This window comes from Platalea leucorodia, assembly GCF_965183815.1.
Source record: "Platalea leucorodia genome assembly, chromosome: 7".
NCBI classification, from domain to species: domain Eukaryota; kingdom Metazoa; phylum Chordata; class Aves; order Pelecaniformes; family Threskiornithidae; genus Platalea; species Platalea leucorodia.
The window spans coordinates 36,863,744-36,889,067 of NC_138829.1; the positions used below are offsets into that span (position 1 = coordinate 36,863,744).

The 25,324-nt window shown below is 36.1% G+C and overlaps 1 protein-coding gene across 1 annotated transcript in view; it reads left to right on the top strand.

The window, feature by feature from the left end:
• Positions 1-25,324, top strand: part of RYR3 (ryanodine receptor 3) — a gene marked incomplete at its 5' end in the record, with an annotated part of 249,795 nt that overhangs the window by 148,898 nt on the left and 75,573 nt on the right. The window contains 10 exons of the mRNA XM_082318667.1: positions 3,760-3,889; positions 4,916-5,019; positions 9,256-9,391; positions 13,908-14,088; positions 14,542-14,647; positions 15,859-15,979; positions 19,052-19,221; positions 19,889-20,109; positions 21,342-21,432; positions 22,881-23,021. Coding sequence (XP_082174793.1) covers positions 3,760-3,889; positions 4,916-5,019; positions 9,256-9,391; positions 13,908-14,088; positions 14,542-14,647; positions 15,859-15,979; positions 19,052-19,221; positions 19,889-20,109; positions 21,342-21,432; positions 22,881-23,021 — 1,401 coding nt within the window. The remainder of the gene's footprint in view (positions 1-3,759; positions 3,890-4,915; positions 5,020-9,255; positions 9,392-13,907; positions 14,089-14,541; positions 14,648-15,858; positions 15,980-19,051; positions 19,222-19,888; positions 20,110-21,341; positions 21,433-22,880; positions 23,022-25,324) is intronic.

A 25,324-nucleotide genomic window follows, 5' to 3' on the forward strand; every position in this document is an offset into this window, starting at 1 on the left:
AGAGGGAGAAGCCCAGCATTCTAGGACTTCATTTTTAAAAAGTGAGTGAGGGGTTATAGGTGTTTCATTTGTCTTTTAATAGGACTTTAAAAGGTTTTGTTCTTATTTTAAATTAAATATATACGTTAGCTGCATTTATAGGAGGTGTAGCTCTGCTAGGAAAATATGCCTCTTCATCTTAGATAAAGTGTTATTAGCAATAAATTATAACAAGAGACTAACACCAACTTAATTTTGAATGCTCAAATTCAAATACTTGAATTGAGCATTAATTTTCTTGCAGTGTTGTATTTTCCCATTTCTTAGCATTATGCTTGAATATATATGTGTTAGTTTAAATGCAGAGTGGCATAAATTTTGAGAAGCCTAACTGGACATTTAGGCTACTAAAGAAAGTCAGAAGTGGGCTTATCTTCTTTATTCTCTTTGCGTATGCCTGATGTTTTTATCCTATTGCCTCCCTCCCAAAAAGAGGGGTCTCCTCTGATCCCAGTACTGCTTATCTTGTTTTCTTTTGCCTGGCCACTCTTTCTTCGTATGTATTTGAAATGATTTTCAGCCCATTTTACTAGCTGGTGCTTATCTTGTTGCTGTCTGGCAACTTTTCATTACTTGAATGCCTTCTGTGTGCAGCTGCACCCCTCTTTCTTTGCCTCTTTGGTCACGTAGCTCATATATTTCAGTAAAATATTTACCTATTGTGTCTGGCTATACCATCACAGTGTTACAAAGTATTTTTATACTGAGTTTAGTTATTCTGTTTTAATATGCCCACATTTGAGTTCAAGGCAATCTACAATTAAGTATAAGATGATTAATACTTTGCTAATTTATAGGTGTCACACCCCTCTCTTTTTGCTACAACGTGTACATAGTCACAGGGCTACAGTCGTGTCATGAAATAACGCAGCAAGGCTTATTAACAAAGAGTTTTGCACACCATTAGCACAGATTTTAAATATTGCAGTGGGGAGATTTCACAGAACAAACCATTGGACAGGGAACCATACAGGCAGAGAAGTGTTGCTTCTGAGTTCCAAGCCTGAAGTTTCCTTCATAGGAATTGCAACCTTGCAGGGAGAGAAAGTACTGCTTTTAAAATTATTGTTATCTGCTGTTTGTTGATCTTCTAGTGGCATGCTTAACTTCTAATCTGGCAGAGAAGTCTCCCTTGAAAGGTTGTTGACCCTAGGTAGAACCACTAGGCTGTAATCTGGAAAAGGTACATGTTTGTGCATGCTGTGGATCTTTCACTCTGCCAGGTAATGTATTCTTCGGAATAAAAAGGAGTAGGGCCAGAAACAGTGAGCATGACTTGGTTAGCTATGATTTTATATACTCATTTGAAATTCTCTGGGGGTTTGTCCGGTGAGTCGCTTATATACACTTCAAGTATAGTGGTGGCATCAGGCACTAGAACACTGCTTTTCCTGCTCTCAAGCAAGTTCTTCACAGCTAGATTATTAGTATGTTCCCTTTGGTTTTCTCTTTCCAGCTTCATGGACACTTCTTTCTGTTCAGTGTTATAGCTTCAAGAGATGGAATGAGCAACCATGCAATGTAGTCTCTGGTTCAGGGACTGGGCATTTTCCTATGTTGTGGCAGCAGATGGTTTAAGCTAGATCTCCAGCTTCTTGGATTAAGTGATTTTATCATGAGGCTATATTGAGACTTGTAGTGAGAGTGTTACTGCTCACGCTTCTCTGAAGGAATGGTGAGAAGGTAAAAACTTGTCAGTTCAAACTGAAGAAAATTTATGCCAGGCTTCTTTCCAGCTGTGCTATTAATAAATGAGTCAGAAACAGATGAGGAGGTCAGTGGAATATGGTGTGGCTGAAAGTATCTCAGCACCTTAGAAGTATTTTGCTAGTACTAGCTAACAAAACCCTGGAAAGGTACTTCATTGGTGAAATGTATATCTCAGAAAACACTTGGGCAAGCATTCATCATTTCCATCACAGTTAGGTTTCAGTGTGTATCTTAATGCTTAAAATAGTTATTTTAAAGACTCTGTCTTTAGATCTTATAATTTTGGAATCTTTACTGTCATGTTCGTTTCTGCCATTGGTTGTTTATTCATTTTCAGAGAATCCTGAGCAACACCCTTTTTGGCTGTCGAAATTGAATCTTTTAACTTCAAAATTATTTCTTACTGATTGAAAGTTTTAGAATTCCATATTCATATGTATTCCTGTCAATAACGAGAAATTTCTAAAATGACAATTTTTAACTTTCTTTAGAAAATTACACCAACACCACCACTGTTATGTCATACATTCTGTTAAAATCCCTGTAAATTTGGGGGGGTGGAAGTTTTGTTGAATATTTTCATGAATGAATGAATGTTTTTCATTCATTTTCATCTACCCTGTGTTTAAGAACAGAAATCATCTATAATGCCGCTTGTACATAATATCTCCTTCATGACTGAAATAGACAAACGAGACACATATATTAGCAAAAAAACTGTGCTGAAGTAAAACTACAGTTAATCAAGTCTCTGGAAGTTAGGAAGTGCACCTGATGTCTTGAAAAGATAATACATGGCATATAGCTTTTAATTACATAATCACTTTTTTTGCAAGATTGTTGTCTCATTAAGTGAAAAGGGTGCACTTCTCAGAATGAATTAGAGTTGTGTTGTAAAGAAGGGAACATTTATTAGACTTTGTTATAATAAAGTATAAGCAATATTATTTATAGTTGAAAGGTATGAAGTGAAGGAGGCAGGATGTCATAGGAAGAAAAAAAAACATTATATTGTGATTAAAATGCTCATATACCACCTTTGATATTATAGAATATATACGTAATATATAGAATATATTCCTGCTTGTGCCTAAAGGGTGCTAGTCAGATTATTTAAAAAGGAATTCTCCCTGATGGTAATGAATTTTCTCATTAATTCTGTGAGTATCCTTAGGACATAGATCTGCAACTGAACTTGACATTTTTTAAAAAGTGCTATATAATGGTACATGTAATAAATCAGATAGAAAAACCTTTAAACAAATATAAAAAAATCTGTCCCATGATTTTTGATCTTGTTCTTTCAGCTCCTTTCAGTAAAATGTGAGAATGGCATAACTTGTTCATCTCAGAAGATGTTATGACTAATTGCAAATTGTGAAACATTCTTTCATGAGTGCTACAGATGAAATTATTTTATTTTCAGAGGAGAAATCCTTGCACATAATGTGCAGCAAGTAAAGCACTGGGGGTTTTTTGTTTGGTTTTGGTTTTAAAAGCATTGGATAGTTAATGCAATTTATTGTTTTGTTTTATATAATCAAGCCTATGCATTGAACAACATAGGAGTCTTCTAGAAAAGTTTCATATGAAGACTGTATATTCTTATTGTAATATGGGAGGATAAACTAAGTTTCTTGAATATTCTTTATTCTGCTATGACCTAGTACTGGGGGTTGAGCTTGTTATTGTAATGCTGCTAAGGTAGAGTTTTTGTATAATTACATTTGCTAGTCTGCAAATTGCTTTGATGAGAATTGTTTCTCTGTTTTTTTGCCTTATATAGTCCTCTGCAAAGTGATTTTTTAACATTTTAAACCTAATGGCCTAATGAATACAAAAGTTAAAAGGAATGTGTGTCCTTTCTTAAGTTAGAAGCAAAGCAACTGTCAGCTCCTTATCACCTTGGTAACTTCACTATACTTTCCTTGTTAGGAGTGCAGGAAGAAGAATTGGAACAGATTGGTAATTAACATATTTCACTGCTTTGTCAACTTTCTTCTTCAGCAGATCGTTTTTCCTAAGATGGTGGCAAGCTGTTGTCGATTCCTGTGCTACTTCTGCCGAATTAGCCGTCAAAACCAAAAGGCCATGTTTGAGCATCTTAGTTACTTACTGGAAAACAGCAGTGTTGGACTGGGTAGGTCATGTAGCTGTAAGAGCTAAAAGCAAGACCAGGAAGAACTGTGATATCACAAGACTAGTGTCTAATTTGTATAGCAAGTTGAAGCATGTGATGAAACCTCTCTGCAGCTTAAACTACTTTGTGGTTTTACCTCTAACTCATATTTTTTTTTTCCATTTTCCTTTCACCCTTATGTGTCTGTGAATTGTGTTAGAAACGTAATAGTCTAAATCTGTGTTTTTAAATACCTTGAAAAATTTAGGATTAAATCCATACAGTTTGACATTTTTTCCATTCAAAATAGTTGTGATTGGAAATCTGAGATTAAATTAACCCCTTATGGTGCTTGTCTTTTTCATGTGGTTTCATTTGCCTTCCCTCTAAAGTTCAGGCCACTGATGTGAATTTCATATTTTTCCGCTGGAACACTGAATGTATGTTTTTTAATGTGTGTGCATTAGGTTTTGTAACACATGGTTAATTGTTTTGGCTAGATAGATGGCTATATTAATAAGATATAGCAAGGCAAGATAGTGTGTGATGTCACAGTGCTTTAGCTGTTCATGGTGACCATTTCAATGCCTGCATTTGCCCATATTAAACACAGAAAATGGGATAAGACTAAAAGAAAGAAAACAGGTAGCACTGAAGCTTGAAAAGGTCTCTTTTAGCTGAATGTATTTTAAAATCTTGACTTGATAGGGTTGTGCAGAATTACATTGTTGATATGTTGCTCTGCTAAAGAAATGGTGTAATATTCCTCTGATTTGCTATGTTGTTAATACCGATTTCTTCATCTGCATTTAAAACCAGTGTGGTTGAGTCTGTTTATAGATATGGATGTCAAGTCAGAAAAAAAATTCAGCATTTATTTTAACATTGTTCAAAACATGTTAACCATGTTCTTCATTGAAGAACAGCCATACAACATACTAGTAATGTATTTAAGTTCTAGATTCCAGTGTGATTGCTGCCCTCTGCTGCATGACTGTGATTGCTGCAAACTGAATTTAATTATTGTATATTAACTTTCTTCTGCAGCATTTCCTTCAATGAGAGGTTCGACGCCACTAGATGTTGCAGCAGCCTCTGTAATGGACAACAATGAGCTTGCACTAGCATTGGAGGAGCCAGATCTTGATAAGGTAAGTGATCACTCTGACCTATTTACCTATTTATTAAATAGCGTACTTGTGCTAGAAGAGAAAAGGACAAGTTTGATCATAGTAATTTTTGAATATGATCTCCTCAGAAATACTTGCTCTAGGTATGTGCTGTCTCAAGGTAAGATTGTCTGAGCAGTATTTTCCCTGATTCTGCTTTACGCTTAGTGGAAATCACAGCAAAAGAGGTTTATTTCTATCTTCTGCATCCTTTCACTGCTGTTATCAGGTAGAAAGGATGACAAGAAAAAAGGTGTGAAACAGGAGAAAGGCATATCAAGAAACATTTCTGGGGAGGAGCAAATTTGAGAATTAACAGGAGAATGTGAAGAAAGGAAGCAGGTCTTTTGGCTTAAATAAATCATAGAGATTGATGGGGATGGAGGTAAGAGCTAAGAGAATGGAAGGGCAGATATTTGAAGAAGGGCAGTTGGAACAGGATTTTAAGGGTAGTTGCAGTAGGAAACTGAATCCAGGACTCAGATCACTGGCAATTGTTAAGAATAAAGGGAAATGTGAGGAGAGGCAGGATGAACTAGAAATGGTGGGTTAAAGGATACAAAAAATGGCATGAAAGTTCTTTATATATCCAGGAAGAAAAACAGATTAAGAGATGGAAGATGGGTGCACAGTCAGAAGAGGAGGAAAGCAGGGAAAGGAAGTTATATGTGCTAGCACAGCACTGGGGAACAGAAAACAGAAGACAGGGTTTAATATAAATGGAGGAGAAGAGTTAAGCACCTAAATGATAGCTTAGCACAGGGAAAGCCTCTATGCAGTATGGAAGAATCCTCTGATGAGAGTAGAACTGGTTATGAGGGTGTTTGTGATCAGCATATGCTGTAGGAGAGGAAAAGCTGGGAAATGGAAATAAATAGATGTATGATGGGGATAGCTAGGAGAAGACAGATGCAAGAATATGAACAAGAAGGGTGTGAGAACACACAGGAATATGTTAATTAGATAAAGGTAGCGTTGAGAACAATTACCAATTTTGTATCACCTGAAAATTTCTGGGAGTGCACTCTGTCCTGTCATTAATAAAGATACTAAACAGTATTGGCCCCAGTATCACCCCTTGGGATACACCACTAGTGACTGGAATGCTACCAGTGACTGCCTCATATCTTCATGGAAAGTACTGTAGGGCAAGTCACTTACTTAAACTGAATTTCATTGTTGACCATTAACTGCTGTTCCTCATTTACTGATTGCGTACCTTGGAATACTTGACACTGTACAAGTGCTGAATGTTCAAACAGTAACAGTTATCAGCTGCAACATACACAGTATTTTATGCTGAAAAATCAGGCCTTGTGTGTCTCGGACTGGACTTCCCAAACTCATCAGTCATTTTAGCTGTAAGAATGGTAATGTATTGGCTGTAATATATTAACTTTGGTGAGTCAATAACTTTATCTAGTGCATTATGTGGATGTTATTCAGTAAATAAATCTATATACTGAAAAACAAGAAAAAGCAAATACTGTATAGCTATCAGTTCGATGAACGTGGCATACATACCCTACTCATAGAATGACAGTGTTTTTCTGTGTGACAAAAATTTGTACCATAAAGCCTGTGTTCAAAGCAAATAAATTGCACATAGACAATTTAACTTGTGAACTTTTGCCATTGCAAATTTGATCTCTTTTTACTACAAATGTGTGAATGTGTGGAAGGAGGAGGATTGCACAAGAAAAGTATCCCATGGCCTGATGGCTTACTGTAGTAAACAATAGATTAAAATTATGGGGTTTGGTGGTAGCATTATAAAATCGGAAAAGAGATGGGAGAAGAGATTTATTCTACTGGTTTTCTCACATCCTATATGAGCTGCATCTGTAGACTCCTACAAGTGTGTATTCACTCATATCTTCTGAATGGATACTAGAAAACTATCGAGTCCTGTTACAAAATGCACACTTTTTCCACTGAGTGCACTGAGTAACTTCCTTACTGCATACTGTAATAAGCAAATTTTTCACATCAGCCCGTTTTTCCTCTGTTGCAGCCTTTTGGAGGTGTCCTGGTTTTGGCTGAAATAGAGTTAATTTTCCTCCTAGTAGCTGGCACAGTGCTGTGTTTTGGATTTAGTAGGAGAATAATGTTGGTAACACACTGATGTTTTAGTTGTTGCTAAGTAGTGCTTACACTAGTCAAGGACTTTTCAGCTTCCCATGCTCTGCCAGGTGCACAAGAAGCCGGGAGGGGGCACAGCCAGGACAGCTGATCCAAACTGGCCAAAGGGCTATGCCATACCGTATGACATCATGCTCAGTATATAAGCTGGGGAGAGTTGGCCGGGGGCAGCAATTGCTGCTCAGGGACTGGCTGGGCATTGGTCAGCGGGTGGTGAGCAGTTGCATCACTTGTTTTTCCAGGGTTTTGTTTCTTTCCCTCTCTCTCTTGTTGTTTTCCTTTTCATTACATTTTTTTTATTATTTATTATTATTGTTGTTGTTATTATTATTATATTTCAGTTATTAAACTGTTCTTATGAGAAAACCCATGAGTTTTCTTACTTTTGCTCTGCCGATTCTCTCCCCCATCCCACTGGGCTGGGGAGGGTGAGCAAGCGGCTGTGTGGTGCTTGGTTGCCAGCTGGGGTTAAACCATGACAGGACACAACTTGTATACTGTATCAGGAGAGGTATAATTCTTCTTCCTGAATTCATAACTAGTTTCTCTCTTAGGGCATTAGATAATGACTAAATATGATCTCATATAATCATTAAGGTTGGAAAAGACCTCTGAGATCATCGAGTCCAACCATTAACCTAACTGCCAGGTCCACCTCTAAACCATGTCCCTAAGCACCACATCCACATGTTTTTTGAACGCTTCCAGGGACTGTGATTGTACCACTTCCCTGGGCAGTCTGTTCCGATGCCTAACCACTCTCTCAGTGAAGAAATTTTTCCTAATATCTCATCTAAACCTCCCCTGGCACAACTTGAGGCCATTTCCTCTCGTCCTCTTGCTTGCTACCGTGGTGAAGACAGCGACCCCTGCCTCGCTACCACCTCCTTTCAGGCAGTTGCAGAGAGCAATAAGGTCTCCCTTCAGCCTCCTTTTCTCCAGGCTAAACAATCCCAGTTCCCTCAGCCGCTCCTCATAAGACTTGTGCTCTAGACCCTTCACCTACTTCGTTGCCCTTCTTTGGACACGCTCCAGCACCTCGATGTCCTTCTTGTAGTGAGGGGCCCAAAACTGAACACAGTATTCAAGGTGCGGCCTTACCAGTGCCGAGTACAGGGATGGTGGAATTGCTATAGGGCACTTAAGAATAACAGAATAACATATCTCCCTTTTCCAAATAGAAAAACCTATCTCCCGTTTGCCACCTGTTTTTGGCTGCCTTCCATTGTAAAAAAATGATAATTTGCATCTCTTTTTACAGGTTCATGAGAGGTTCCTGATGTTCATTACCTATTTCAAAATATATTTAAGTACTATAATCATGTTCATATGTTGTCCTTTGTGTATTTTAAGTAAAAACAAAAATCACATTTGTGCAGTTATCTGCAAATTTCCTTTTAGAGGAGAAATAATTCTGTCCATGTTTCAGAAATTCAGTTTACTATAATTTATGAAATTTGTCATAATTTCTCAAAGATTTCTCTTAAAGATATTCCTCTTGATAAGAAATACTGTGTTAGGAATTTACATATTACCAAAAATTTTACTCTTTCTGGTTTCAAACTCTTAAAACCATTCACTGATATTTATCAGTCTTCTGAAAAATGTGTTTACATATCTATTAAAATTAGAATTACAGTAAATAAACTTCTGATGCAATATTTATTTTGCTATTGTAGCAAATTAGCCATACATGGTTATTGATGTAATTTTTAAAGTTGTTAAATAGTTATTTAACTGTTGTTTATGTACTGTAAAAAAAAATCTGAATTCCACAATATTTTATTCCACTTTCTACATTCTGCATTTGTTCATGTTGTTGTATTGTTGTGTCATCATATAATTAGGTAACTTCAAAAATAAAGAGTGCTTGACTTTTTTCATCATCATCAAAAGCAAGAATTAGAACCTAAGACTGATGCAATAATGAGCTATGTTGGTAGTTTCTCAGGTGAAACACCTAGTATATAAAAACCTTGTTATTAAAAAAAAAATTATTATGTTCATTTTGTTTCATACATATTTTTAGAAATTTATTTCTAAGGACATGAATAAATGATTGCTTCTGTATTGTAGGTTGTTACTTACCTGGCGGGTTGTGGCCTGCAGAGTTGTCCAGTATTGCTGGCTAAAGGATATCCAGACATTGGATGGAATCCAATAGAGGGTGAACGTTACCTGTCATTCTTAAGATTTGCAGTTTTTGTTAACAGTAAGTGTAATTTCCTGGCATTCAAATTCCATCAAAAAGTTTCCTTAAAATTACTTTTCTAACCATAAAAATGTGTTAATGGATGAAGAGAGGTTAATGCATGCTGTTCTCCTTACAAATATAAGATTACTGGTATATGCTGCTTATTGTAATTTTTTGAATCTTCATAGTTAGTTGCATTTTTTCCGTACTCTTTTTGCAACCTGCATAATTTAATAAAGTAACCTGTTAAGGTAGCAAATGATGTTAGGAATTCTTTCAGTAAGTAAACTGTGGTATTTACATATACCACATATGCTGGTTATAAACATAACCAGTGAGCACTGATTTTAGACCTTTCTTGTCCGCTCTACCAGTGGGAGATTTAGACATTTTTAATTAAGCTATTTTGCATTACAAAAAGCACATTTCCAATACGTCACATTTACGTAGTTCTGAGGGATCAGTGTTTGTAAAGCACCCTGACTATGTACCTTAAATCCGATGTTCTAAAAAAAGAAAAAAATCTTCTCCTTTGATAACTATCTTATACTTGCTTCTGTGGGCAATTTCCTTTTGAAATTTATGAAACAAATATGCTAAAATCAAATTTAGATTATGTGAATACCACTAAACTAAAAGCGTCCTCCAGTTCATGTGGATTTTTTTCATCAAGCTAGTAATTTAGATTAGAGATTAGATGAGATCAAAAGATTTGTCTGTTTACCACCTATCTGGTCTGCCAATATGGAATGTGTTTTAAAGGACAACTAGGGACAGCCAGAAGGGAAATAATTTTAAACAGTCTGATTTTATAGATTTTTGCTGTTCTATTCACATTTCGTCTGAAATTAGGAAATGATACCCAAAATAGAAACAATAAACATATTTACTGTTCAGTTCAGTAAAGATATCTGAAGTATGTTCATTAGTTATAAGCCTGTAGCTATTGAGCGAGCTGCTAAACTAACTTGACAAACTGCTATGATATAAGAAATGTAGAACAGGTAGTCGTTGAGTTAATATAGTGTGTGTTTTTCATTGTTGATTTTATAAATAAATGTTAACAGTACTCTGTATAATTAGATGAAGATAACTTTGATTTTACTTGTGATAGTTTATTTGGCATGAAGAGTAAACTTTGCTGGATGGACTACCAGTCAGTAGAATTAAGTTTTAGTTTCAAGTTTCAGCTGCTTTTTTCTGAAAAACAGTTATGGTTAGGGTTTTGAACCTTCTCATTATGACAGTTTCGGAGACAGCACTTTTGAAAATCAGATTACTAATGTCTCTGCGTCCTCTGCTTGAGAGGACAATTACAAATATAAATTAGTAAAATATTTGGGTTGTTGAGATAAAAGCAACAAACACGCACATGTAAACACATGAATGAATTTTGATTCTGGCCTTGCAATAAGCAAAACTTCTTTCTTCAATCAAAATTCTTCACTAACTTGTCCTGTGAGGTAAATTAGAGCAGGCTGCAAGATATTAAAGCTATTTTCAGCAGTTTGGTATCCCATCAGAAGGGGTATGGAAAAGAAATGTATATACAGAGAAGGTCAGAATAAGACTCTAATGGCAAATGCAGTGTACAAAAAATTGTAAATTCAAAATGTAGACTAATTAATTCTTGATAAACTTTTATTGACTTAAGTAGAGCAACATTAAAGATTAATTTGATCTCTGTGCTTAAAATAAGTTTCTTTCCTGCATGTTTGAAATTAAAACTACCTGCAAGGGCCTTTGCTGATATGTGCTTCCTTTTACTGTAAATTGCACTCCTCACAAAGCTATCACTGGTGTGCTGAAAACTGCCCAAATTAAGATAAGTTTTTAACATCTAGATCTAAACTGTATTGGAAATGAGCCACTCAAAACAACATTGGTAGTGCTTTTATTAAACTAAAAATTAATTACATTTTATAAGTTTATTTGTATTTGCTATTTGATTCTGTAATATGGATTCAAACAGCCCCTTACAATTTTTAAGGGGGTTTTATATTAGCCTCCTCAAAAAATACATGAAACACGCAAGGATTGAGGAGCATCTGGTAACTGTAGCTGAATGTTGTGCATGTTTTGATGATCATTTTTATATCTACAGAAAGGTATGTAGTGAATTTTTTTGAGATTAGATTTCACTTAGTTATTTTAAAAATCTTCACTTAAAAGGTTTTAACCAAATGAAACTAAAATTGTTGAATTTAACATTTAAAATCCTGCTTTTTCCCTGCAGTATGAAAATAAGGTGAATGAAAAGGAGAAAGAAAGGAGAAAAAAAAAAAAGAATCTGCACAAAGTCATTAATTAGGGTATAGAATCATAGAATCATTTAGTTTGGAAAAGACACTTAAGATCATTGAGTCCAACTGTAAACTTAACCCTGCCAAGTCCACCAATAAACCATGTCCCTAAGTGCTACATCTACACGTCTTGTAAATACCTCCAGGGATGGGGACTCCACCACTTCCCTGGGCAGCCTGTTCCAATGCTTGACAACCCTTTCAGTGAAGAAATTTTTCCTAATATCTGATCTAAACCTCCCCTGGTGCAACTTAAGGCCATTTCCTCTCATCCTGTGTTCCATATCAAGATCATACCGGTGTTTAAGTGGGAAAAATACATGACTGCCATGTTTAACGTGTTTAGCTGCTCCTTCTAGAGCCAGTCAGTCCAGGTATCTCACCTACTGTTGCCTTCCATTGACTCTGACTTCCTGGTAGCACCACTGCTGCTCTCACCTAAACCACAGTTTCTAATTTTACTTTTCTGGTGGCTGCTAAATCTGTAACATTCAGTTTAATATAAACTTGCTACTTGCATTTCTGTACTGGTTTAGTATTGTAGCTTGCATGTAAAATATAGATAGATGATCCAAGCTGTAGACGTCACAAGTTCAGTGACTGTGAACTGTTTCTTTTCCTGTAATTTGTTTTCTTTCTAGATGTCCCATTAATTTCATATCTTCCTACAGATTATCAGTATTCTTATAAGGTAGCCACTGTGAATGTCTAAACAGTTGCATTTAACCATAAGCTGAGCTTTTGACCCAATTATTATTCCTATCATGCTTCCACGTGCCGCTAAGTGCAGTCCATGAAGCAGTTAGTTACATACAAAGAGTTCATTTATATGAAGGTTCCTTTTCCCTAATGACTTTTATTCAGCAAGCATCTAGATCACAACCTGTCTGCCTGTACTGAATTTATACAATAGTTAAACCCACTCTTTTCCCTTTTCAAATATGCATACATTTTTCCACACAAAGCTGTTATAAATAGGATTGTTTCAGGCAAGCCATGACCTTTAAAACTGATTTTAATGTGATTTTTGTATACAGAAAAGATGCGATATTCAATTTTAGGCTTTAAATAGCAAGCAGAAGATTTAACGAATAGTTAAACATGCAGTAGAGAGAATCAGGAGATTTTACTCTAGGTATATTTAACCTAAAATACAATTTGTTATTCTTTAGCCGTATTGAGAAGATTAAACTCGGAGATGAGTTTTCCACTGATGAAGTTCTAAGGATATAATGTTAAGCAACATTCCTTGCTTCAGTTGGCCCATTAATCAAATAACTCTCATGCCCTGTACTAAGTCTGGTGGGAATGGAGTTAACTTTCTTCATAGCGACCTATATAGTGCTGCACTTTTCATTTATGGCTAAAACAATGTTGATAACATACCAATGTTTTGACCGTTGCTGAGCAGTGCTTGTGCAGCATGAAGGCTTTCTCATTTTTTTTTTCCCACTCTGCCCCTTCTCCTCCTTCCCCAGCCCCAGTGAGTAGGTTCAGGGTGGACAAGAGGTTGGGAGGGGACGCAGCTGGGACAGCTGACCCAGACTGACCAAAGGGATATTCCATACTACCATGTTGTGCTCAGCAATAAAAGCTCAGGGAAAGGACGAGGAAGAAGGGGATGTTCGTGGTTGTGGTGCTTGTCTTCCCAAACAACCAATACTGCTGTGGCTGTGGCCACAGCTTTCTAGGAAATGGCTAAACATCTGCCTGGGAAGCAGTGAATGAATCTGTCTTTTTGCTTTGCTTGCATGCATAGCTTTTGCTTTCCCTACTAGACAGTCGTTATCTCAATCCATGAGTCATCACACCTTCCTTCTATTTTCTCCCTGTCCAGCAGGAGAGGGGAGAGAGTGAGAGGCTGGAGATTTGGCTGGAGCCAAAACTTACTTCCCGCCCTCCCCAATAGCAGACTTCTTGCCTCTTGGGACTGTTAGCCTTTATACCAGAGAGAGTAGTCTTTGCCGTAAAAAGAAAATTAATCTTCTAAAGGGAACCTTTCTAGATTGAGCGTAGTAAAACTTTTCAAGGCCAGTCTACACTGTCACTTTTAAACCTCGGTATGTTTTTGATAAAGCACATCCAATGCTGCCAACTTGATACATTTTTGTTTTCAAAAATAAGGATGAGGATTTGGTTTATATTTTGTAAAATTTAGGGGCAAATGCAGTTCTCTTCTGACTTAAGGATAGCTTTCAGGAGAAATACGTATAGTGCTTTTTGGTCCTTAGGTGAAAGTGTTGAGGAAAATGCAAGTGTTGTTGTCAAGCTCCTGATTCGACGGCCAGAGTGCTTTGGGCCAGACCTTAGGGGAGAAGGAGGAAATGGTTTGCTGGCAGCTATGCAGGAAGCTATCAGGATCTCAGAGAATCCTGCTCGTGACCTTCCCTCCCAGGCATATAAAAGAGAAGGGTAAGTAAATGTGAATGCTAATGATGATTTAATAGCTGGTTTGATCATGTTTGCAATATGTGGATCATAGGCCCTCTTGTGTAAGGCATTATACAAACATAGAGCATTAGAGATTCGCACCCACAAGCAGTTGTCATATGGAATTCATAAAGCATGAGCCAGATAAAAGTGGAATGAGAGTTACAGACGAGAAGAAGCCTGAAGGACAAAGCAAAGGAGAAGGCTGTTGTGGAATGAAGCGAAGGTAAAGTGAAGGAGGAAGATAGAAGGCTCATGTGAAGTCAGTTTTTACCGTTCAATTGCATGCTTACCGTAGGGATAAAAACCCTTGAATCCAAACCCAGAGGAAATTAATATATCTGATTAATAGTCTCTGGATCATGGACCTAGCTCCAGAGAGGAGCTATAAAATTACAATAGCAAAAATGCTCACTGTTATTGTTTACCTTTTAGTGATGAGGAAGAGGAGGAGGAAGAGATTGTGCACATGGGCAATGCAATTATGTCATTTTACTCAGCTCTCATAGATTTACTTGGACGCTGTGCACCAGAAATGCATGTAAGTTCATTTTGTCACTTGCTCAGAAAATGTAGGAGATTTGTAAATAGAACTGTACATGTCTAACTAAACTGTTCTCTATTCAAAGGCTTCTTCCCTTCAGAAGGTGGACTTTATTGCATTTCTTGCTGTATCTAGATAGATGTGTTCCCTGCAAGCTGTTTATAAAGAATCATGGCCTTTGATTCCTTGTGCTTTTTATTTATCTAAAATTTTGAGAATTTTTATACGAATATGGAATCAAAGCAAAGATGCACTACATGTTGCACATTTATACTACCAATGAAACTTCTGAAACTGGCCCTTTACTGTTCTCTAGAAAGCCATAAAAATAATTTTCATAAGAATGTGATACAGAGCTGCTTTTGTGTGCGCTGATGAAATATGGTATCTACACCACATGAATTCATGGAGAAATATGTAAAATAAATGTTTTGACTGTAATGCCTGTAACGGCCACCTGCAAGACTTGGTTTTAGTGAGACTGACTTTTGCTTGTCAGTATTTACAATTCTTTAGTAGCATAAATCCAGCTGAAAATGCAATATGTACCTCAATACAACAAGAAGCAAGAAATTTGGCTTGTAGCCTCCCTACTTACTATTACCAAAAGTATTAACTTTATTAGCTATAAAGCTGTATGTAACTGTCTGTTGCCAGAGATACTAGTGTCACATTAAGAAAATTACTGGAAGAGATTTTCAAAGACACAGGTTGTGAATACCTAATTTCTGCTAGAATTTGAAATCAGTTGGTCACCTTATTGTTGTTAATACCTTTTGAAATTTTTACTGCATAGAAATAATAGAAAAATGTGTAGATACATCAGACAGGTTTGCATCTGTTCATGGTATAAAGAGGCAAGCTCAAAACCTGGCACTGTAGGTTCTATAAGTAACATGAGTCTCTCAGAAATTTTCAGTTTCATCACTTTATCTGATTGGTTTAAGAATCTTATCCATGTGGGGGGTTTTTGTGTTATTGGGAATTTATAATATTGTGAAATTATTGATATGATATCAGAATTAGGACAGATTCAAAAGTAGGATCAGCTGAAAATTGGCAACTCCATTAGAGTGCTGGGATAAATTGAATCTCTGTGCACTTTTTCCAGTGTTTGGAAAAAAACCATATTAATATAAGTATTTTGAGGAAATTTTTCTTATGTCCTTCAGTACTAAACTTCTTAATTGATAAACTTTTTCTAACAGCTTATTCAAAGTGGAAAAGGGGAAGCTATTCGAATCAGGTCAATCCTTCGATCTCTAGTGCCAACTGAAGATTTGGTTGGGATTATAAGTATACCACTAAAGCTGTCAACAGTTAACAAAGGTAACTTCAGTACTTTTACTAGACCATCTTTTTATAAAAATCTTTCAGCATATAAGCCTTCAGGTGTAAAATAGGGCAGTTTTGTTAGAGTTGAGTACAGACAGAGAACTGTTCTTCAGATTTTAATTAGGTAAGTATCAATTAGAGGTGCTCCAGTAGAACAGATACTTCCTCCTATGGAGCAGAGGATGTAAGAACGTAAGAAATGCTTTACAGGATCACACTAATGGGCCATCCATCCCAGTACTTTGTCTCCAGCAGTGGCTGTAGAGATGCTCTCTCTTTAGGTAGAATGTGTAAGCTTGGACTCAGTCCCTTTGTATTTCCGCATCATCCAGTCATTTGTTTAGAAAGAGTAGAGCATACATCCCTGCCCATTAATATCTGTTTCTGGACCCGGTGTCCAAGAATGTATCTAATCCCTTTGGCATAATGTCTGTACTCACAAACTCCTGTGGCAATAAGTTCCATAACTTCACTATTTGCTACATAAAGAAGCATTTTAAGCATCTCTTTTTTTTTTTTTTTTTTTTTTTTTTAAACTTATACTCTACTAATTTTAATTAACACCCTTGTATTGTAGTATTTGGGGATTTGGTGTATAGCAGTTCTTCGTTCACCTTGTCAGCTGCATTAATCATTGTCTAAATCTCAGTTATATCCTTTCTCAGTCCTCATTTTGCCAAATCGAAGAATCTCAGCTTTTCTTAGTCTTTCATCCTAAGATAACTGCTCCATTGCATGAATCATTTTAGTTGCCCTTCTGTGTACCTTCACTACCTCTATTCTGCAGTCATGAGATATGGAAAACAGCTGTTCTGATTCTACTGATAGTGTGGGCACACAGTAGTTTGGTTTATGTATTAATTTTCTATTTTATATAGCAGCAAAATGATGCCCTCTCTCATATTCTGAATACTTGTTTCTGATGGTGCCCAGTATCTTGTTGACTTATTTGGTCACTGCTACACATTGAGCTGATGGTTTCACAGAATTTCAGTGATGGCCTTAGGATCGCTTTGTAATGTCAGTTCCAAGCTCAGCATTGTGTAGGCACGTCTTATTTTTCTGCAAATGCATTAGCTTAGAGTTGTCTACATTGAAGTGCAGCTGTCTCTACTTTGCACACTCAGTTTTGTTAATGATTTAACCATACAGAAGAATTTAGTGTTGTATACAGAATTTTAGACTCCTTTGCTTCTTTCTCCAGGTCACTGATGACTCAGTATAGAGTCCTGTTTGTCCTTGCTCGATTAAAATGTTGCACATGCACACTGCATTTTAATTGCCTTTCCTGTTTCTTGGAACTGTACTGTTTACTTCTTCTATGTCCCTTTCAGAGCAAGTGAAAATCAGACATACTCACTTTGGGATTGTCCCAGTCTGAAGAAGGTGCTCCTCCACACCTATTGTCTTTTCCCCATTTTCTAGGTATAATGTTCCACCCTGACTTCTAATGTTCAATCCTAGACGGCTGATTTCTTTTTTATTAAGGTGCAGGCTATTTCTATACTTGTTCATCTTGTCCCAAAAGAATTAGCCCTTTTATAAGCAATCTAAGTAAACCCCTTTTCTCTACACCACTATCTCAGCCATCCTTTGAGACCTGAGATCTCTGCCTGTCTCCCACAAGGTCCTCCCATAAGGTATAGCCAAGTTATCATGGAATCCTCTTACACATCATGAAGCCACCCAGCTCAGTGCCTCATACAGCAATCTCCCACTTCCACTGCCTGCTTCTTCATATCCGTGGAGATCCTGTTTACCACAGGAGAATCCTATGTGCAATAGGACATACTGACATAGGGTGGAGGAGCAGTTCTTCTCTTAAGAGATTAGATCCTTCTTTCCCAGGCAGATACACTCCTTCGCTAAGACTTATGTTCTCCTCAGTACCTCAAGGGTTGCTACTGTGGAGTTGAGGCTAAGCTGCTGTGTTCCTGGAGGACCTATCTGTTTCTCTTACTACTCTGATTCATCTATTCTCACCTCTGGGGAATAAGACTACTCTCTGAAGACCCAAACATTGTGTACTGTGTGTACACATAGAAAACCTGAACCCAGGGCGTGGCATGGACCTGCTGTGCTCTCTGCATCAAACTGCATAGCTCCCTATCTGTGCCTGGCTCCTTACCTGTGATTAAGGTTGAAATTGAGTTTTTGTCAGTGGAACTAACAGCCTTCTTAACACTACCTGTTAAAGGGAAGTCAGTGAAGACTCATGAGTTTTCACCCTCTTCGCCCTGGAACTCAAAAATAATTCAAAATCGGAGTTCAGATTGCAGAGGTGTATTGATGATGGTGTTCTTGCTTGTTATGTGACTGTTGATTTTTTCCTAGAAGTGGTCAATGTGGTTATCCAGAGTGGAATAATTTCGACAAAATAACTTTCAAGACAGCCATACAAACGGAAATTTTCTATAAAGCATAAACTTAACAGAGGATGAGGTTTTTATGTCTTATGATCTCCATGTTTCCTATTAATTTCTTCATGTTCCATGGGCTATAAACTACCAGTCTGTCATTTTCTTCTATGGCAAAATAACTTTATTCTCCTTCCCCTCCTTCTGTTGTCCTTTCTGTTTCACAAGAATTGTCTGTTCCCCATGACAGTCAGAGGGGGTTTATCTGATACCCAGTTAACTTCTGTGTTATTGTTGTCTTCCCCTTGGCTTCCATGTTCTTTCTAGTCTAGTTTACATAAGACAAAAATTAAAATTCTTAACCTTCTGTGACTTCACAGTTACTATATATTTTTAATATTTGCAGTGATATTTATCTTGAATTTTACCATATAAACATTCTCTGTAATAGTAATGAAAGAAGTAGAATACTGTTCATTCTTAAGCTTTCATTTAAGAGTGAAAGATTAATAAATTGCAAAATAATAGGGGTTTTGAAATAATAAAAACAGTATTCTTTTTCAGCATACAAGAAAACTGAACAAGAATATAATTTTCATTAAGCATGTGATTTTACACATTAAATGTAATTACAGTGTCTTTCATTGTCTTGGTGTTTCTTGCTTTATCAGTTATCTGCTATTAAAAATTGCATTATGTATTTGTGTAGATGGCACAGTAAATGAGCCAGACATGTCTGCAAATTTCTGTCCTGATCATAAAGCACCCATGGTACTCTTCTTGGACCGTGTCTATGGTATTAAAGACCAAAGCTTTCTCCTTCACCTACTGGAAGTTGGATTTTTACCAGATTTAAGAGCCTCTGCCTCTTTGGATACAGTAAGTATCTCGCTATGGAGTTTAGGTGCAGTGGCTGGATATAGTGGCTCTGTAAGTGTAAGAAACAGAACTTCAAGTCAAAACAGCTTTAAAAAAAAAAAGGTAGTATAGGCTTGCTGTAAACACAAACAGTAATAATTCAGTTGCTATTAATTTCTAGTGCTTAAGTCTGATCATAAGCATTCAATACCACCTTATGAAGCAACAGTGTAATGTAGTTTAAAAACTTTCAATACAAGCTTACATTAGTTATACAGTAAGTACATTGGATATACTGTAATAGGCCTAATTACTTTTATTTCATGTGTTCTTCCAAGAATTACACTGAAGATTCATATATGTGTAGGTATGAAGAAATTAAGTGAGATGAAAAGTGCTGCTTAATGCTTTGTGGTTTTTGCTAACCTGTTTAAAGAAAGAAGCTGTGTATTCTTTTTTGCTCCTGTTGGTTTAGAGTGCAGTGGGGCAAGAGATAGGAGATAAGTGGATGACTTGGATTTTCTCAAGTTAAAAAAAATAGCTTTTGTCCTCGTGTATACTGGGAATATCATGTTAGCACCCAGCGCTAAGGGAACTTAAGGGGTATTTCATTATTACGTTTTGTAGACTTCATATTTAGTAAGCTTTATTCCATATGATATTAACAATAGTTTACTACTTCATACAGGTTTCTCTAAGTACCACGGAGGCAGCTCTTGCACTAAATAGATATATTTGCTCAGCTGTGTTTCCATTACTCAAAAGATGTGCTCCCCTCTTTTCTGGAACAGAGCATCACGCCTCTCTGGTTGACTCCATGCTTCACACAATATATAGGTTATCCAAGGGACGTTCCCTTACAAAAGCACAAAGAGACACTATTGAAGAATGCCTGCTTGCTATTTGCCAGTATGTATGTTACCTGTGTACAAATTGATTTCTTTTGTGCAGTGTATGTATTTTAATAATTTCTTTCTTTGTGTATAATGTAGAACTAAGTTTATTTTATTCTTGCGTGAAATAAATGACCAGAGTGTATGATAGGATTTCTTTTTCCTAAGAGAAAATAATTTGATTTTTCCCTTACGGGTACTGCATTTTACAAGCTGTCATGTTGATATGAGCTTTATGGTGATGCAGGATAAATTCTGATTATTTGTAAAAACAAGCCTCCAGTAATTACCGAAAATGGTCTGGCAAGGCTGACAGTGAGAATGTGTTGGGGATTTAAGGGATCGACGTGTTTATATTTCTGATTTGGCTTTGAAGAACCTTGGCTGTAGTTTAAAAAAAAAAATTTAAAAAAAAAAAAAAGAAAAAGAAAAACTACTCCCCACTTTCCAAATGCTAAAACTGATCCTAAAACTGAACTGAATCATAATTCTTGATCTGTGTCATAAACAGTAGTGCTACTTGTCTGTGCGGTGGACTGTGAAATTAGTAATGCAGTGTGCATTTTCAGTTTGTGCGTAGCACTGGACCCCTGCCAAAAGAGGATATAGTAGAAATGGAAGACATTTGGAAAAGGCTAAAAAGAGGGATCAACATAAATAATTTCACTCCTTTGGAACAGCTTAGTAGACCAGGAATCTTCAGCCTGAAAAAGTGATGACTGAGGGGGGAATATGAAAGGAGCATTTTTACATAGATTTTGAGTCTACTGAAATTAAATAGCTAGAAAAGAAATGCTGGCTAATTTATTCAGTCTTCCAGTTGAGATTTATTTCTTATAGAATAATCATAATGTATTTCCCAGATCAGTTTCAGTTCGGAGTGTTTTGTTGCTTTTTCGTGTCATATCAGAAACCATTCTGTTAGGATAATATTCTGTTTCTTTTGCTTAGATTGTTCCCTCTGTGTATTCTGAAAAAAATGCAGCACCCTTCCCTCTGCTATCATATGGCACAATCATACATGTTGTCTATTCACTTAACAGAGTCCAGAAGTAGCACATCTTTCTATGAATATCCTTCTATATGTAGATGAGGCATAGTGAGATTCCTTAAGCACTTACCATTGATTTTTCAAAATACTTTTAGTGAGTGATTTGAATTCCAATGTGCAAATTTATTTCAATTTTTATTTCATTTTCACTGGACTGTATGAATTTTAGTAAGAACTTCTGGTTTTTTAAATTACAGCCACTTACGTCCCTCTATGCTACAACAGCTGTTGAGAAGGCTGGTTTTTGATGTGCCCCTACTCAATGAATACTGTAAAATGCCTCTCAAGGTAAATGCTTTACTTTCTGTACATGCATTCAGCGTAAGACTTACTTCACAGTAATCTGTCATCGTCATGTTTTTAAAAACAGAACGGGGCAGGGTGAAGCAATGTGAAATGACTTCTGAATTGAAAATAATGTTACTATTTTATAAAGTCTTTTGAATGGAATGTAATGATTAAAGGTTGTGAAATTTTCCCTAATGCAAGCTGATATATAGTTGATTGTGCAATTTTGTTCAGTGAACTGTTGACTTTTTCATTGCTTCAGCAAAAGAGTATTTGAAAGTATCAAATTAAATGTAGCTTTATCTTGATATTTCTTCTTCTGCTATATGAGCTATAATAAGTCTTGGCAGTCAGGAGTAAATTTTGAGTGAAGTCTACAGAGAATAGGATACAGGGAACAGGATTCACCTTTTATTTTTGAGCAATCTTTAACTTGCTTATCTGAATTCTTTTCTGTCTTCTTGTTCTGTAAATAGAGAATTACAATTGTGAGATGATAAATAACTTTTATTTAGAATTTTTCTGTCAAGTTTGCCTCTTGTTCCTGTTGAGATAAAAGGGCCTGATCTTAAGTCTGCAGGTCTTTTTATGACAGAATTGAAATTCTGTCATACTCTAAAGCAGAGCTGCCAGATTCACAGGCATATTCTGGAGCATCTGTAATTTTGGAGCAAAAGTGTGGTGAAGAGCAAGTGTTTGATTTGGGTTTTTTATTATTGTTTTCCCTTCCTAAACAGAATTGCAGGAAAAATTAAAATGTCAAGACTCTAGTCTGATGCTAAAATAAATTTTAGAATTTCCCATGGGGTAGGAATTTTTAGTTCTAAAGAAGAGATCAGTAGAAATTTGAAATGATGTGGAAAGTGCACCAATAGTCATGTATGCTGGCTCTTTAACCGGTGTTTTACAGATTGTCTGTACAATAGTTCTTTCCATAGGTTTTACCAGAGTTGAGCAGGCACGGCTAAAAGGGTGTACTGCACGTGTCTTTTGCAATGTTTTGAATAATACTGAGGCCATCAAATACAAATGACAGAAGTAAAATCAATTTGAATTTGTAAAACTTTTTACCAGAATCTGTCATGTCCTGTTTTATACCCATATCATTGTCTCTATTTTTATACTGTGAGCTAATCTGTACTCAGATGGTGACAGTCCTGAAATTTTGTAATTTTGCTACTCACTGTCATCACTGAGAATCCCACAGCAGCAGTTGGGGATAATACAGGCTTTATGCTTTCACAGCATGGACTCTACTGCTCTCCTAGAAAGAAAAAGAAGAAAAAAAGATCGTTTTTATGAGCCATTAGAAATGAAGAGACAGAAATAAATAATAATATTCATGTAACTGTTTAAACAGATACTGGCAATTCAGACTTCACTAACCAGTATGTTATTTTGTTAAATACCAGTGTTTTATGTGCATTTTTGTTTTCCTGAAAATCTAGCTTCTGACAAATCACTATGAGCAGTGCTGGAAATATTATTGTCTGCCTTCAGGAATGGGAAGCTATGGAATTGCAGCAGAAGAAGAATTACATTTAACTGAAAAACTTTTCTGGGGAATATTTGATTCCTTGTCTCATAAGGTAATAACTGTAATTCACATTACAGTATGGGATGACTATAAAAGCCTTACAACGGTAATTTGCCATGCCAAGTGCAGAAAGTTACTATTTTAACAATTCTTTCACCTAATATGGAAGATATGGCAATGAGTGCTTTTAATGAAGTAACTTTCTAATGAAAAATTGAATGCTGAATCTTGAAAGATTCTCTTCAAACTAATGAAATGTTAAATCTTTGTCTTGATATACCTATATAGCCTTACACTAGTAATGAGGCAGAATCCGTGCTGCACTAACAAGTCAGTGATGACTCCTCTCTTATCCTAGCTCTACTAAACTTTTTAAAATACTTTTTACTGATATAAATTTAATTTTAAGAAATGTATGTATATGCTTGTCAAATTGTTGGTGCATGCACAGTAAATTTACATTGTCTACTTTCAAACATACACTTGCATTTTGTTAGTTTTGTGTTATTGCCTAGCTTAAGAAATATGATGCGACATTCTTAGAAATAAACATTTTTCCATTTTCCTGTTCCAAAGTGTGATCTTGGGATTTTTTCTCTTACTCATTTTTTTTTCTCTGAGTAAGAAAAAGTTATATTTCTGATAGGAGAAATGCCTTACTGAGTAAATACTTTCTGTACTTGATTGGGCTCTAAAATCAGGTTCTCACTATGGGGATTTTTTTCATTTCATCTCACTGAATTTATGTTCCAATTCTAATCAACAGATTTAGATGATTGCTTCTCTCGGCATTCTGATTTATAGTATGGAAATGAATATGGTCTCTGCAGTATTCTAAAATGGCTTTTTAAGCATTATTTGTATTTGACTTCAGTGACATTTACCTCTCTCTAACTGCTGTCACAAGTGCAGAGTGTCAGGACGGCCTGACACAATGAAATGTTTCCAATTAGTGCATCTTAGCTTTTTACAGATAAATGAAGATGAATGTTTCTGCCAATATTGGTGGTCCTTTATAATAGCATTTTCATTTATCTGTAAATGGTTGTTAGTCCATTGAAAGGAGAGTTGTGTAAATCTGCTGAGCTACAGTATTCTCCATTATTCTGTTTTGTACTGAGATATATACAGGTTTGGTATTTTCCTGGCTTCCAGCTGTTTAGTGGAAGCAATTTATCCTGTGATCTCAATTCTTTTGTTTGTGCCATACATACTAAAGAATGTTGCAAGAAAACCGGAGGAAGTTAAAGCCTCAAAATTTTAGGCATTCTGCTTGCTGTGATATAAACATATGATTTTATCACCAAGTATTTTCAATGGACCTTAAAATTGTTCTTCAGCATTTTCTTGACACAAAGTGGTCATTCAGATTTATAGAAGCATATAGTCTTTCTATTTCTAACAATGAAGCAAGAGAAATATTTTTGCTGTGTAAATTTTTTTTCCTATAAATTCTTGATTGGTGCCTGTGTCGTAACATCAAAAAGATGCCTGTGCTACCTGAGTAAAACTTTATTTAATACATTATGATGGCATCAAACTCTTGCACCATAGTGTTCATCAGTAGATTCTAAAGCCTTGTAAAGCTATATGATTATGCCCATTTTACAGATGGGGAATCTGAAAGATAGACAAGTGATTTTTTTTTTTTTTTTTTTCCCCCTAAGCATACTAAGAATGTTGTTTGAGAGCTGGAAGGAGAACCTTGGCCTACAGTGATCTGCTGCTACTTCTTCTAGCACATGTTTTTTATAATTTAGTGTGTAACAATTGACCTCGAATGTGTTTCACAGCAAGTTACTAAGGATAGATTCTTCAAATGTAATTCCACCTTATATTTCTATATATCACATATTTCTATGTTTTCTCCAGAGCTAAAATGACTATTTAGAAGAGCAAATGTGCTAGTTCACCTCTTTGCAGGACAATTTTGAAAAATAATGAACTGACTTTGCTACAGTAAAATACAATTTCCTTTAACAAGCATGATTTAAAATGAAATAGGTTAGGGGAAAGGAAGGAGAAATGGCAATGGCTTCTGCAGTTAAGATAGGAATTAGTCATTTTAGAACTAAGGCAGTATTTTATAGGTGATTGTACTTCTATAACTAGTCAAACAACCCTTGACCCTTCCTACGTAGGCCTTAATGGCCCTAAGAAAGCTTAAGAGCCATACTTCTATTGATATACTTACACAGGTGTCAGCATACTCTTATGTTAATTTGAGTAGTCTTAAAAATGTATCAAGTTGATATCAAGAAAAATAGACGTCATGCGGCAATAATTTTGCTCTGTGCTTAATTTTTAAATGTTTTGCTGTTTGTTTGCATCTTCTAATATTTGTACATATGGCTG